The sequence below is a fragment of the Microcaecilia unicolor genome, chromosome 1, assembly GCF_901765095.1.
Source record: "Microcaecilia unicolor chromosome 1, aMicUni1.1, whole genome shotgun sequence".
NCBI classification, from domain to species: domain Eukaryota; kingdom Metazoa; phylum Chordata; class Amphibia; order Gymnophiona; family Siphonopidae; genus Microcaecilia; species Microcaecilia unicolor.
Genome location: NC_044031.1, coordinates 111581522 through 111597775, shown reverse-complemented (window position 1 = coordinate 111597775; position 16254 = coordinate 111581522). Strand labels below are relative to the sequence as shown.

The window sequence follows — 16254 nt, the reverse complement described above, 5'->3', positions numbered from 1 at the left end:
AATATCCGCTACCTATGTTCCTGTACCCGCTCCGCCGAATGCCTCTGGTGGAAATCTCGGGCCCTTGCTGATTTCTTACACTTTAAGTTCATGCTGACCTCCTTCCAATCTGCTCTTTTACGTGCCAAACAGGATTATTATATCCAACTGACCAACTCTCTTGGCTCTAATTCTCGACTTCTCTTCACCACATTGAACTCTCTCCTCAAGGTGCCCCCTCCCTCAACTCCCCCTTCATTATCTCCTCAGACCCTTGCTGAATTCTTTCATAACAAGGTTCAAAAGATAAACCTTGCTTTCTCTACCTCACCACCTCTCCCTCCACTAGTCTGTTCCCCTTTCTCTCCTTCCCCTCATTCCCTTTCCTCCTTTCCTGAAGTTACTATTGAGGAAACTACACTTCTCCTTTCTTCCTCAAAATGTACCACCTGTTCCTCTGATCCCATTCCCACCCACCTTGTTAATGCTATCTCTCCTGCTCTTATTCCTTTTATCTGTCACATTCAACCTCTCACTTTCCACTGTGACTCTCCCTGCTGCCTTTAAACATGCTGTGGTCACACCTCTCCTTAAGAAGCCTTCACTGGACCCTACTTGTCCCTCTGATTACCGACCCATCTCCCTCCTTCATTTTTCTCTCCAAATTACTTGAGCGTGCTGTTCACTGCCGCTACCTTGATTTTCTCTCCTCACATGCTATTCTTGACTCACTACAATCTGGTTTTCGCCCTCTCCACTCAACCGAAACTGCGCTTACTAAAGTCTCCAATGACCTATTACTGGCTAAATCCAGAGGTCAATATTCCATCCTCATTCTTCTTGATCTTTCCGCTGCTTTTGACACTGTCGATCACAGCATACTTCTCGATACCCTGTCCTCACTTGGATTCCAGGGCTCTGTCCTTTCCTGGTTCTTTTCCTACCTCTCCCTCCGCACCTTTAGTGTTCATTCTGGTGGATCCTTTTCTACTTCTATCCCTCTGCCTGTCAGCGTACCTCAGGGTTCTGTTCTTGGCAGGGGCGTAGCTACGGGTGGGCCCAGGCCCACCCAATCTCCACTCGGGCCCACCCAATTTAGGCACCAAAGTGCGCAGTCTTTCTTCTGCAGCTCAGCCACCTCCCATCTGCTTTTAGGCAGCTCTCCCAGGCGGTCCTCTTCCTCCTAAAATGTTCTTATTTTTAGTGCGGGTCGGGTCCCGAATGCGGATGTATCGGTATGCCATTAAGGGCTGCATGTTAGTGCCGCTACTCCCTCGCCTCCATGGATGTAGACTGGGGGGGAGGGGGGGCGAGGGGGCATTGCCCCCCCCAAACGATGACGACAACCCGCAGCGGCGAACTGGCGGGTGGGGCGCCACTCCAGTAGTAAAAGCAGTAAGCAGCCAGGTTTAACTCCGTCCTTCACTTCCCTGCCCTCTCAGCGTCCCGCCCGAAAGGAAATGACATCACAGGAAGGCGGGACGCAGAGAGGGCAGGGAAGTGAAGGACGGAGTTAAACCTGGCTGCTTACTGCTTTTACTACCGTCGGCCGCCCGTTCACCGCTGCAACTTTGGTACCAGGGGCTGTTGTGTTGGCGCTGCAGCGATTACAACAGTCTGCCTTGGAGCCTCGGCCTTCCCTGCCACAGGTCCCGCCTATGCGGAACAGGAAGTTGTACCAGAGGAGGTGGGACATGTAGCAGGGAAGACCGAGGCTCCGAGGCAGACTGCTGTTATTGCTGGCTGCAGTGCCACTACCGGCAGAGATCAACGTAAGGGAAAATCGGACTGTGAGGAGGAAGGAAAAGGGAGAGACGCTGGAACTGCGATGGGGGGAGGGGTGAGAAAAGGAGAAAGATGGAGGCACTGTTCTGCTGGACCTTTGGGAGGAGAGAGGTGATGGAACCATGTGGGTAGGGGTGAATGGAGGGCAGGAGGAGGATCTACAGGATGGAGGGAGAGAGGTGCAGGTCCTGCTGTGCTGTATATTTGGGGGGGGGGGGTGATGGACAGAGAGGAAGAGGTGCTGGATTTGGGGGGGGAGAAGGGATTGTTAGATGTGGATTAGCTGGTAAGAGGGAAGAAGGGAGACTGGACTTGGGGAAAGGGGGAGAGACACTGGACCGTGAATAGATGATAGGAGGAAGGGAAGAGAAAAGAGGAGTGAAAATAGAAAGAGAGGGTGCTGGAAGAGGGGAGAGTTAGCAACAAAAAGAAACAAGAATAACAGGATGAAGAATGGGATGATTGGAGTGAGGGACATGAAAAGCTGTAGGTAGATGTGGTTGAATAAAGGAGATTGAATACTACAAATGAAGTCTGAGCAGACTGAGAGAGAGAAAAATAAATGAAGGAAAGCTGAAGGGAAAAGATCAAAGTCAGAGATGGATATAGGAGAAGAAGTGAAGAAGACAGGAAGGGAAAGAAAAAATAGGAGATGGACTGGAGATCTTGTAAAGAATGAAACAGTCAAACTACGTCCATGCTCGCCTCGCTAACTTCCATTTTGTAAGCTGCTCAGCCTTGCTGCTCCTCGCAATGCTGCATGGGAAAGGCTGCCGGCTGTGTCGCGGCTCCTCCACTGTGCCAGATCACGGGTGCCCTCGCTGTATCACGTTACAATCAACCTTTTGATACTGATCGATTCCCCCCCCCCCCCCCCCGCACCATCTGCAAGCAGCTGCCCAGGTAAAATAAATGTTTTTTAATTTTAACATGTATGACGTGTAATCAAAATGAATGCTGGCTGCTGGTGGGCTTCTGGGTGGAGGGTGAACTTTTCATTGCCTAGGACAAAGAATGGTATATTTAATCATTAAATATACTTTTGTCCTAGGCAGTGAAGAGCCCATCCCCACTAGAAACCCACCAACAATAAATTTTAATAGTGTTCAGGTTAAATTTTAACAGATGGTGGTTTTTTTGGGTGGGGATGGTCTGCAGTGCCCAGGTTAAAATTTAAAAAGTTTTAAATTTTATGTAGGTGGATTTCTCGGTTCAGGTGGACTCTGCAGTGCAGCTGTTGGGTACACTACTTAGAAATCCATCATCAAGTGCATTCTAAAGCATAATTTTGTAGAATCCCAAGAAACACTACTCATACCTATATACACAGTGCCCACCCATATTAGCTCTGGGCCCACCCAAAATGTCAGGTCTGGCTACGCCACTGGTTCTTGGTCCCCTCCTGTTTTCTATCTACACTTCTTCCCTTGGTTCATTAATCTCATCCCATGGCTTTTCCTACCATCTCTATGCTGATGACTCCCAAATCTACCTTTCTACCCCTGATATCTCATCTTGCATCCAAACCAAAGTTTCAGCGTGCTTGTCTGACATTGCTGTCTGGATGTCTCAATGCCACCTGAAATTAAATATGACCAAAACCGAGCTTCTCATTTTCCCCCCCAAACCCACCTCCTCGCTCCCCCCGTTTTCTATTTCTGTTGATGGCTCTCTCATTCTCCCTGTCTCCTCAGCTCGAAACCTTGGGGTCATCTTTGACTCTTCTCTCTCCTTCTCTGCTCATATCCAGCAGATTGCCAAGACCTGTCGTTTCTTTCTTTACAACATCCGTAAAATCCGTCCCTTTCTTTCCGAGCACTCTACCAAAACCCTCATCCACACCCTTGTCACCTCTTGTTTAGACTACTGCAATCTGCTTCTTGCTGGCCTCCCACTTAGTCACCTCTCCCCTCTCCAGTCGGTTCAAAACTCTGCTGCCCGTCTCGTCTTCCGCCAGGGTCGCTTTACTCATACTACCCCTCTCCTCAAGACCCTTCACTGGCTCCCTATCCGTTTTCGCATCCTGTTCAAACTTCTTCTACTAACCTATAAATGTACTCACTCTGCTGCTCCCCAGTATCTCTCCACACTCGTCCTTCCCTACACCCCTTCCCGTGCACTCCGCTCCATGGATAAATCCTTCTTATCTGTTCCCTTCTCCACTACTGCCAACTCCAGACTTCGCGCCTTCTGTCTCGCTGCACCCTACGCCTGGAATAAACTTCCTGAGCCCCTACGTCTTGCCCCATCTTTGGCCACCTTTAAATCTAGACTGAAAGCCCACCTCTTTAACATTGCTTTTGACTCGTAACCACTCGCCTCCACCTACCTTCCTCTCTTCCTTCCCGCTCACATTAATTGATTTGATTTGCTTACTTTATTTATTTTTTGTCTTTGAGCAGGGACTGTCTTTCTTCTATGTTTGTGCAGCGCTGCGTACGCCTTGTAGCGCTATAGAAATGCTAAATAGTAGTAGTAGTAGTAATTTTCTGTTGGTCATGTAACCTAAAAAAGGGAGATAAATAACTATACCCTGATAGACAATCCTTCAAAAAGGTACCGTTCATGCAAAATGTCTTTGGGGTACCTTCAGATCACTTTTTGTTAGGCTACTGAGCTGTTTGTGTTATCACTGAATATTAACAAAGGCAGGATTTTGTTTTAACCTCCAGACTGAGCTGTGCAAGTATATGTGCATATTTGGGTGGAAACGTACTTAATTGGATTAAAGGTTTTCTAACCACCAGAACTTATCAAGTAAAATCAAACTCAAACATATCACCACCGTGGAAAGCAGCAAGTGGAGTACCTCAAGGATCACCACTATCACCAACACTCTTCAACATGATGATGATTCCACTGGCACAATCCTTATCCAATCGAGGCCTGAACCCGTTCATTTACGCAGATGATGTTACAATCTACATCCCCTTCAAACATGACCTGAAAGAAATAACCAGTGAAATCAACGATGGCCTGAACATTATGGACTCCTGGGCAAACTCATTCCAACTGAAACTGAACACTGAAAAAACACACTGCCTCATCCTCACTTCTCAACACAACAAATACAAACCCACAACTATAACTACCCCAGGACACACCCTCCCCACTTCAGACAGTTTGAAAATACCTGGCGTCACACTGGACTGCAACCTCACTCTCGAGAGCCAAGTAAACTCTGTAATAAAGAAAATGTTCTATGCAATGTGGAAGCTGAAATGACTAAAACCTTTCTTCCCTAGGGAAACCTTTTGAAACCTAATACAGTAATCTGCATGACTTAGGACGATTGTAACGGTATCTACGCAGGATGCAAAGAACAGCTAACAAAAAAACTCCAGACCGCCCAAAATACAGCAGCCAGGCTGATATTCAGCAAAACACGCTTCGAAAGTGCCAAACCCCTTTGAGAAAAACTGCACTGGCTCCCAATCAAAGAACGGATCATCTTCAAAATTTGCACTCTAGTCCACAAAATCATATATGGCATAGTCCCGGGATACATGACATACCTCATAGACCTACCAACAAGAAACAGTCGGGTCTGCAAGATCATACCTAAACCTTCACTACCCAAATTGCAAAGGACTGAAATACAAAACAACCTACGCATCCGGCTTCTCCCACATAAGCGCACAATATTGGAATGGCCTCCCAAAAGCTGTGAAAACAATCCATGACCACCTGAACTTCAGGAAGTTACTAAAAACCAACCTCTTCAAAAAGGCCTACCTCAGCGACCATAGGTGCCCAGTATAAGAGGCTTGGAGAGTCTAAGCCTCCCCTGCTGTGCTCTGAGGGGTTTAAATTGTTGATTTACCTCCATCCTCACAGCAGGAGCTGCAGTGAAAGCCCTGTAACCTTGTGTAACCAGTTGTAGAAATTGGTTTATGGTTTGTTTATCTTACTGCTGGGAGAGCAAGGGGGGTTGGCTGGAGGTGTCTTGGGTTGCCAGGGAGATATTTAACGAGGATGACTTCCTGACCTGCACTGAGGACAGATAGCAGCAGAATCGGATACTGGGCCAGTATGATCAGAAAAAATCACCAGACAACAAAGGTAGAAAAGATCATTTTATTTTCATTATAGTGATTGGAATATGTCCACTTTAAGAATCAGGTGCTCAACATTAAAAGTTTATATTTATTTACTTATTTATGGCATTTTATCCCACATTAAACATGAATTAGGGTGTTTTGTGGATCTACATGAGAATTGTGATATTATGATCCCTTGTTTCATATTGTTGATGGTCTGCATTTTCCGTATGGGTGTTATATTGGTGTATTAGGTTCTGCCCAGTGTAATATTTATGGTACAGTAAGGTTCTGAGTGTGTTTTTGCACAAAGTTGTGCATAGTATTTTGCAGTTGAGCGATTGTGCTTAGAATATGCTTTGAGCAACCACTTTATTCTTTGACATATGATATATATCTAATATCTAAATTTAATAAAAGGTATTAATTGTGACTTTTATTTTTATTTTTTTTCTGTGTGTTATCAGACAATTATGGATTTAAGCCCCACCCCTAACCCCACCCCCTTTAGCCTCCCCAAACAGTTAGGCCACCGACCGCCTATGCCAGCGACCCTACGTAAACCTCCTCACCCAAAGCACAACATGACTAATGATCGTACTGGACAACACACAACCTTCATCCCTTCGGACCCCCACATATACCTCATTCGATCACTATACAACTTTGTATTTGTTATCAACCGACTGGGCAAACGCCTAACGGTACTATGTAAGCCACATTGAGCCTGCAAATAGGTGGGAAAATGTGGGATACAAATGCAACAAATATAAATAAATATATTTGCAGCTACCAATGTGAAATCTCTAGTGTCCTGTTGAGCATTCCCCTCTCCCCCTGCCCAAACATGTAACTTCAATGTCGCAAATATATTGTTCAAAGCAATAAATACTTCTATATCATTCACACAACCAATGAGACATTTTCTTTATTTTTCTTCTGCATGCTACATATTAACAGTCTTGATATAGCACCTCGTATGTTTTTTACATTTAAATTAGTGTACTGGAGCTAGCAGTCCATTTTGTTTTTGGGTTAGATCTTTTTTTGAGTTGGTTAAATTGATAAAAATGTACCAGCTTTATTAGGTGTTGCTTGACATGTGTGTATGTAATATTGCTCTGAAAAGAAACAAAATAACCTGAAACTTTTGCTCATAATTAGAAAACGTAGGGCCCTGTTTACTGAGCCGTGCTAAGGGCGTGCTAGAGTTTTTAGTGTGCTCTAAATTCTAAGTTGCCCATAGGAAGATATGGCAACTCTAGCGTTTAGCGTGTGCTAAAAACGCTAGCATGCCTTAGTAAAAGGGGCCCTTAGTTTTTTTCCCCCTGAACATTGATGTCTGCAGAACTAAATCATGACTTGGTTTATTTTTGTGCCTATTCTCAGCATACCTCTTACTATACAACAAAGTAAACTGATATGGAATGGAACAACATGACATTTTGAGAAAGTATTCATGGCAATAGGGTTGACACTAGTCAGATTTGTATTTAATCCATGTTTAAGGAACGTGGCTTGAAATTTAAGGTCTATGCTTTGAATAGGTATTTATGTTGCTTAGAATGTAACTTATAAGGACATAAGGGCCTTATGTACTGAGAATTATACTAATTTATATTTAATGTGTGAAATAAATACCAAATAATATCCTTGTAATGGAGCATGTCATTTAGTCTGCATAACTCAAGCTATACTGTGGGTGATTTAAAAAAAAATCTTTTTAATGGACTAGTGATGGTTTAAAACAGCTACAACAGGTGACAATGTAATGCACAGTGTAGCTACCTCCAGTAGTGTTTGTAGTGGGAAGAAATGAAGGTCAAGCCATGTTGTGGCATACATTTTAACATGGCTTTCTTTCAGCACCCTTTCAATATTACTGGCCTGCATATCTCTGTTTTCATTCTGTACATTATGCTGTAAATCAATTATGTCAATTACTTTTGCTCTCAAATACTGTGATCATTTTACCTTTCCTATTGTAATTCAGGTGTAATGTCTTTGCTGAGGCCTCTATTGTTGGATGTGGTCCCAACTATTCAGCAGACGGCTGCTCTTGCACTTGGGAGGCTGGCCAATTTTAATGATGATCTGGCAGAGGCAGTTGTTAAGGGAGACATTCTTCCACAGCTGGTGTATTCCCTGGCTGAGCAGAACGTAAGCATTGTCATTTACTGCCTATCTTTCATCTTTGCTGACACTGTTGTGCATTGTAAGAAGGCACTGACCTTACAACTTTACAGATTTTTGTCATGTTCATGTAATTCTTACTAATTGTTTTTAAATGTTTTTAACTGAAATGTCCAAACGAAAACTTGGACTACTTATACTGTAGATACTAAGTGAAAAACAATACTCAGTTATTTAAATGAATTAAAAGGAGAGGAAAAGGCCTCAGAAGTCTGTAGTTTACAAAACTGCATACAGCACCTTACAAACAAAATTTCTATCATTGGCCAAAAGCCTCTCCACCCTTCCTTCAAAAATCATCAGCATTTTATTATTTTCTATTTTTTCTTTTTATCATGTACATTAAAGCACTCTCTAATAAAACCAGCACACTTATCTCAATATTCTTTTTCACTTTGCGACAGGGACCTGTTTAACGATGTGCCTTCATCAGGGGCAATACGTGCTCTTCAGTCTTCTATAAAAAGAAAAAAGCCATTATTGGTATAGTATTTCATCTTAGCCTCTCATCAAATCAACCCTACTCTGCTTACACTAGCATAAACCGCTGTTCATTTTACTGGTATCACAAAACCTTCCAAAATGGCACCTGTTCTTAACAGGACACCGATTTTCAAACCAGTCACAAAATACCTCCCTTATTAAAGGGAAAACATACCCTATGTCTTAAAGGGAAGTAGACACAAATAAAACAGGAAGATTAAAACTCACTCATGCAAATCAGGCAGATATAGGCCAAAAATTCATTTAAGGAGTCTCATCTCACAAAACTTTTAAGTAAATCACCTAATTTTTTGCTTTTAAAGGGAATGCTAAATATCTTGCTTTTAGAGGAAAAAACGTCTCACAAACATGATGTAAATACAAAAACACAGCCCATTCCACCTCGGCATTCAAGCCAACAGTTTCCAAAGATTTTAACTTCTCATCATCTTACCTGTATAGTTCTTTCTGCAAGGGCATTCCAACATATAAATCTCATAATCTGAGCAACAATTAGTTCTACATTTCAACTCTTTGAGGTTCTGACCCCTAGAAAAAGCAGTCCGTAGCCTGTGATCATATGAAGAAATTGGGATATTGTTCAAACACATCCTTTGTTTAAGGATCACAGACTACAGATTGCTTTTTCTAGGGGTTGGAACCTCAAAGAGTTATTAAGCCCAGTGGCTTTGCTTATGAAAAGGAGTCATTAAAAGGAGATGAGAATTCCGGTCACTATAAATGTGGCGAGTAATACCTGTGAGATAGTGTGTGAATGTGAAGAATTTCAGAATCCAGTTACTGGTGAGAGCTTTAAGTTAAAATATAGAACTAGTTGTCGCTCAGATTATGTGATTTGTATGTTAGAATGCCCTTGCAGAAAGATCTATATAGGTAAGATGATGAGAAGTTTAAATGTCAGGAGCAATGAGCATCATTGCTGCATATCTCAACGACGAGCTGGAGCACCTTTGGTTGCACATTGTGTGCAATATAATCATCTGTTCAGTCAATTTGACTGTGTGGTAATTGACAGGATTTTACCCACGTTGCGCAGGAGTAATCGGGTGAATAAGCTATTACAGTGCGAACAACGCTGGATTTTTAAGTTAAATTCTTTGGGTTTTTTGGCCAGTTATAGACATTTTATCTATAGGGTGCTGTATGCATTTTTGCGAATCAGACGTCTGAGGCCTTTTCCTCTCTTTTTAATTCATTTAAATAATGTATTGTTTTTCACTTGGTATCTATAAGTAGTCCATGTTTTTGTTTGGGTATTTCATTATCAGATTTTTGTGGATAAGCCTTTTTTCTTTAACTGAAATATCACATACTTAGGTTTTGTAATGTTAATGTTAGCAAACTGTCTTGTAGTTACCCCTTATTTTTTTAATTTTTAAAATTAATATTTAAAATTATTCATACAAGCAAAGCATGCAACAAAAATTTAGGGACACCATAGAGAAAAGCAAATAACACCAAGGAAATTCTAAATATACATTTTCAGTTCACATTTTGAGATGACCTCTGTTAAGCCTATGGCTATTTGAAAGGGTTTATGATTGTTGTTTTTAATTCATGCATTATTTTATGTTTTATTAATTCTGTGTACTTTATGTTGTATACTGCCTTTATAGCCTTTTTAGAAAAGATGTTTTCTAAGACTGACACTTGGGGCCCTGTTTACTAAGCTGCGCTAGAGGCGCGTTAGTATTTTAGCATGCGCTAAGCAGCGCACGCTAACCATGTAGATGCCCTTACATCTACACGGTTAGCACGTGCTAAAAACACTAGCGCACCTTAGTAAACGGGGACCTTGGTCATTTTACTATTGAACTGCTGTTAATACATTGTAAGTTGCGTATCAAGCTAAACCTGTTGGAAGGGGGGGGGCTCTCTTCTGTGGAGGAACTCGGCTCTTGGCTCCGCTTCTCCCTAGCTCTATTCTTGATAGCAGCAGTGAGGGGCAACCCTTGGAATATAGGACACAGCTGGATATCCAATAATTATTTCACAATTATTGGATATTCAGCTTGGGCAGCAGGAGGCTGTGCAGCAGGAAAAATCTTTACTTTCGCCTTCCTCATACCATTCTTCAAGAAAAATAGCAGTATGGGAATACTACATTTGTTCTCCTTCATACCATCTTCCCTCGCATTTAATATCAGCATTCTTGGTCACATGAAGAGTAGCAAATCTCCTGGACTGGATGGTATTCATCACAGAGTACTGATAGAATTGAAAAATGAACTGGCGGAACTATTGTTAGTAATATGTAATTTATTTTTAAAATAAAATGTGGTACTGGAAGATTGGAGGGTAGCCCATGTAACTCCAATATTTTAAAAAGGTTCCAAAGGGATCCGGGAAATTATAGACCGGTGAGCTTGACATCGGTACAGACTATTTATAAAGAACAGAATTGCAGAACATATTCAAAAGCATGGATTAATGAGACAAAGCCAACATGGATTTAGTGAAGGGAAATCTTGCCTCACCAATCTATTACATTTCTTTGAAGGGTTGAACAAACATGTGGATAAAGGTGAGACAGTTGATGTGGAGGGGCATAATCGAAAGGGATGCCCAAGTTTTGCTGAGGATGTCCTCGCAAAACGTCCTGGTGGAGGGGCGGGGAAACCCATATTATTGAAACAAGATGGATGTCCATCTTTCATTTTGATAATACAGTCGGGGACGCCCAAATCTTGACATTTAGGTCATCCTTAGACTTGGTCATTTCTGTTTTTTCGGCGATAATGGAAACCAAGGACGCCCATCTCAGAAACGACCAAATGTGAGCCCTTTGGTCGTGGGAGGAGCCAGCAATTATAGTGCACTGGTCCCCCTGACATTCCAGGATACCAACCGGGCACCCTAGGGGGCACTGCAGCGGACTTCAGAAATTGCTCCCAGGTACATAGCTCCCTTACCTTGTGTGCTGAGCCCCCCCAAAACCCACTACCCACAACTGTACACCATTACCATAGCCCTTATGGATGAAGGGGGGCACCTAGATGTGGGTATAGTGGATTTGTGATGGGTTTTGGAGGACTCGCTGTTATCTCCACAAACGTAACAGGTAGGGGGGTATGGGCCTGGGTCTGCCTGCCTGAAGTGCACTGCTGTACCCACTAAAACTGTTCCAGGGACCTGCATACTGCTGTGATGGACCTGAGTATGACCTCTGAGGCTGACAATCAATATTTCTAAAGATGTTTTTTGAGGGTGGGAGTGGGTTAGTGACCACTGGGGGGGGGGGGGGGGGGGGGGGTGGTAAGGGGAGGTCATCCCTGATTCTCTCCGGTGGTCATCTGGTCATTTCAGGCACCTTTTTGTTCCTTGGTCGTAAGAAAAACAGGATCAGGTAAAGTCGTCCAAGTGTTCGTCAGGAACGTTTCTTTCGATTATGGGCCGAGGACGTCCTAGTGTTAGGCATGCCCATGTCCCTCCTTCGCTACGCCTCCGATACGCCCCCTTGAACTTTGGCTACCCCTGCGACGGAAAGCAGTTGGGGACGTCCAAAATTGGCTTTTGATTATGCTGATTTGGACGACCCTGTGAAAAGGACATCCATCTTCTGATTTATGTCTTAAGATGGGTGTCCTTCTCTTTCGAAAATGAGCCCAATTGCCTCCTATCCCACGACTTTTTAATTTTCTCTGGAGTCTCTCATGAGGAAATTTGACAAATGTTTTCTGAAAATCTAGATACACTACACTGACTAGCTCACCTTTATCCGCATGTTTATTCACACCTTCAAAGAAAATGAAGTAAATTGCTGAGGGAAGACTTCCCTTGGCTGAACCCATGCTAACTCTGTCCCATTAAACCATGTTTGTTTGAGCAGCAGGGATTCCAAGATGGCCGCCGAATAGGACGGACGCGTTTTCTCTCGTCTCTCTCTTACCTGAAAATTCCTGTAATGCCGAAGAGAAGGGGAAGGGCTGCGGCGACTGCCTCCCAGCAGACGAGGAATCTACCCCCTCTAGGCTCGATAGAGCCTTTTTTACAGAGGGCCGCAGGCATGGCAACACCGTCGATGGGCAGCCCGCTTGTCCATTCACTAGATGGAGATAGTGCTTTGAACACAGGGCTGGAAGTTTCATTGAGCCCCGACGGTAGAGACCCGCCTCCACAACCAATCGGAAGCAGTTCACCGACGATGTCGTACCCGACCGCGAAGACCGGAGAGTCATGTAGCGGAGGGGAACGGGAGGCAATTCAATCCTCGTCGGTAGGTTTGGGAAGTTTGTTTTCCCCTACCTTATCTGCCTCCGTAGAAAGAAGAACTGATGAGGAGACGGCAGGAACAAAGGGAAATGTAAGTCAAATTCACATTGGAACAGAAGAGTTTTTTCCCTTTAAAAAACCTACTGAAGTAACTTTAGACAATCTTTGGCAACTAATTGTGGACCTTGGTAAGGCTTTATGCCCACAGATGAAAAAGATCTCAGAAGAAGTTGCCTTAATAGATGGGAAACTTAAGGAAGTAGAAATTAAATTTAATTCTGTGGCCTCACAAACTGAAAAACTTGAAAAAGAAATACAACAAATACAAACAGTGCAAACAACAACAGTTAAAGATTTGACAAACCTAAGGAGAAAATCTGAGTTTCTTGAAAATAGTTTCAAAAATAACAATTTACGCTTTATTAATTTTCCTGTGCAACCTCTAATTTCTCCGAGGGAAATGTTAAGGAATTATTTTAAAGAAGTTCTTGAAATTAATGAAGAACATTTTCCTCCTATTTCCCAGGTTTTCTACATTCCGACTAAAAAAGTGGAACAACATTTAAACATTCAGGCAATAGATGTCTCTGCATTGTTAGAAAGTTCAGATAGTGAAATTCCAGCTGCCTCTACTTTGCTTGCCACGGTTGCGTTGACCTCAGACAAGTCATGGATATTAAAAAAATTCTTTCAAAAGAAAGACAAAACTTTTAGAGGATTACAAACACGGATATTCCCTGACTTGTCGAGAGACACGCAAAAGCGCAGGCAAAAGTTCTTGCAGTTAAAACAGGAGACGCTCCAATTAGGAGCAACGTTTTATTTAAAATACCCATGTAAATGTTTGGTTAATTATTTGAATGTTAAATATGTGTATTTTGACCCTTCCCAATTATGTTCCTTTTTAACATCTAAGAGAGCTCCTTAAATGTAATATATACCAAGCCTGAAATGCTGAAATCTTATTTTCTTATTAATAATACATTTGAAATGTTTAATTTCTTTTCCTTATATCTCCAGTTTAATTTGTATCTTGGAATCCTTAGTTGAGGACTTTTAAGCATCCAAAAGGAGATTATTTTTCCTATTTTATTTGTGAAGCAAATTTCTGTAAACTTGATTTTTTTTTTGGCTGTTTTTTTCTGTCAAGTTTAAATTTACTTGTGAATTATTGAAATAATAATAAATATAAATTAAAAAAAAAAAAAAAAAAAAAAAAAAAAAACCATGTTTGTTTACGTGTTCCATAATTTTATTCTTTATAGTAGTTTCCACTATCTTGCCCGGCACTGACGTCAGGCTTACCAGTCTATAATTTCCTTGATCATCCCTGGAATCCTTTTTAAAAATCAGCACTACATTGGCCACCCTCCAATCTTCAGGTACTACGGACGATTTTAACTACAGGTTACAGATCACTAACAGCAGATTAACAATTTCATGTTCAGTTCTTTCAGTACCCTGAGGTGTATGCCATCCAGTCCAGGTGATTTTATCACCCTTTTAATTTTGTCGATTTGGCTCAGTATATTTTCCAGGCTCACTGAGATTTCTTTCAGCTCCTCTGCATCGTCACCCTTGGAAACCATTTCCTTTACAGGTAGATCTTTTACATCTTCCCTAAAAACTGAAGGAAAGAATTCATTCAGCCTCTTCGCTATGACCTTTTCTCCCTGAGTGCTCCTTTTGCTCCTTCATGATATAACGGTCCCATGGATTCCCTCACAGGCTTTCTGCTTCTGATGTACCTGAAAAAGATGTTACTTTACTATGAGTTTTTGTATCTGTGGCAAGTTTTTCTTCATATTTTCTTTTAGCCTTCTTTATCAATGTTTTGCATCTAGCTTGTCAGCGCTTATGTTGCTTCTTATTTTCTTCATTCAGATCATTTTTCCATTCTTTGAAGGGTGCTCTTTTGGCTTTAATAGCCTCTTTCACCTCGCCTTTCAACCATGCTGGCTGTTGTTTGCTCTTCTTTCCACCTTTGTTAATATGTGGAATACATCTGATCTGAGCTTCCACAATGGTATTTTTAAACAATGTCCATACCTGATTTAAAATTCTAACCTTTGCGGCTGACCCTTTTAGGTTCTTTTTAACCTTTTTCCTCATTTTGTCATAGTCACCCTTTCAAAAATTGAATGCTACTACAATAGATTTCCTTAGTGACATCACTCCAGATAACGACTCAAATTTGATCATGCTATGATCACAGTTTCCAAGCGAATCCAATGCTGTTACCTCTTGTACCATGCCCTGCATTCCACTAAGAGCTAGATCTAAAATAGCTCCCTCTCTTGTCGGTTCGTGGACCAGTTGCTCCAAGAAACAGTCATTTATTACCTCTAAGAGTTTTACCTTCTTAGCATTCCCTGATCTAACATTTATCCAGTCAATATATCTGTTTCATGTAGAGTATTTATTTTGTTTGACTCAATTGCCTCTTTTAACATATAGCGCAACCCCCCCCCCCCCCCCCAATTTGATCCACTCTATCATTGCGATATAATTTGTACCCTGATAACACAGTGTCCATTGACATCCTTCTTCCACCAGATCTCTGAGAAGCTTATTATATCTACCTCTTTGTTTATTGCTATATATAGCTCTCCCATCTTATTTTTCAGGCTTCTAGCATTCGTATATAGACACTTTAAAATTATGTTTTTTTTCCTTGTATCTACAAGCTGCTTTGAAGTTGACAGGGATAATTTGCACCCTTTATTCTGTTCTCCTGGCTTGCCGGTTCATCTCTCTTCAGTGCTTGGTTTTGGGGAGGGGATGGTAGGGTGGGTTACAGATTTTGGGGTATATTTGTTTGGAGAGTTCTGTTGACTTCTTTTCATGTGGCTTATATCCTTTTTATACATGGTTTACAAGGATCTTGTTTTAAAGTGGTATTTGTTTTTCAACTTTTCAGTACAAAGATTTGAAAATAATATCAGAATTCTTAAGTTAGACAGTGTTTTGCCATATCACTATTTGTTTAAGAGGGAGGTATAATGGAGTAAAAGACATGGCAGGCAGTTGAAATCCTGTTCTACTGATTTTCTTAATTTGCAGACTTCACATCTCCCTTTCCTTTAATTTACTCAGCCATAACTTGAAAATTGTGATACCTCTGTTATTTTCTACATTTTCTTTCCTTTAATTTCATCTAAAGCACTGAGCTATAACATTCCAAGAAGTTGGAAGTGTTCTGTAATGCTGGAAGAGAGGAAGTTTGGATTTGCAGGCTGTGAAAAGGTTTTATAGCAGAATGAATTGTCATGTGACTTACTCAAGAGTGCTTGGGTGGCGTCCAGTTTTAGCAAACCTGACCAGAGTTGGAACTTTTTTTCCCCCAAAATATGTTTCATAAGTTCTGTGTTCTCAACATCTAAGTGGAGTGGATACTAAGATTTTGCAGTTGAGGTGTAAAAGCAGTAAGAACCATCTGGATTTTCAGAAAATTAACTGATGAGTTTTGTAGATCCATTGCTTCTTTTTCTTTTCAAAATTTCAGTCCTTGGAGCTCTCTCACACTCTCTCACAGTGATAC

At 41.7% G+C, this 16254-nt stretch overlaps 1 protein-coding gene across 1 annotated transcript in view; it reads left to right on the top strand.

Moving 5' to 3' along the window:
* Positions 1-16254, top strand: part of SPAG6 (sperm associated antigen 6) — a 449242-nt gene that overhangs the window by 16197 nt on the left and 416791 nt on the right. Inside the window, exon 3 of the mRNA XM_030199370.1 lies at positions 7798-7964. Within this exon, the coding sequence (XP_030055230.1) occupies positions 7798-7964 (167 nt within the window). The remainder of the gene's footprint in view (positions 1-7797; positions 7965-16254) is intronic.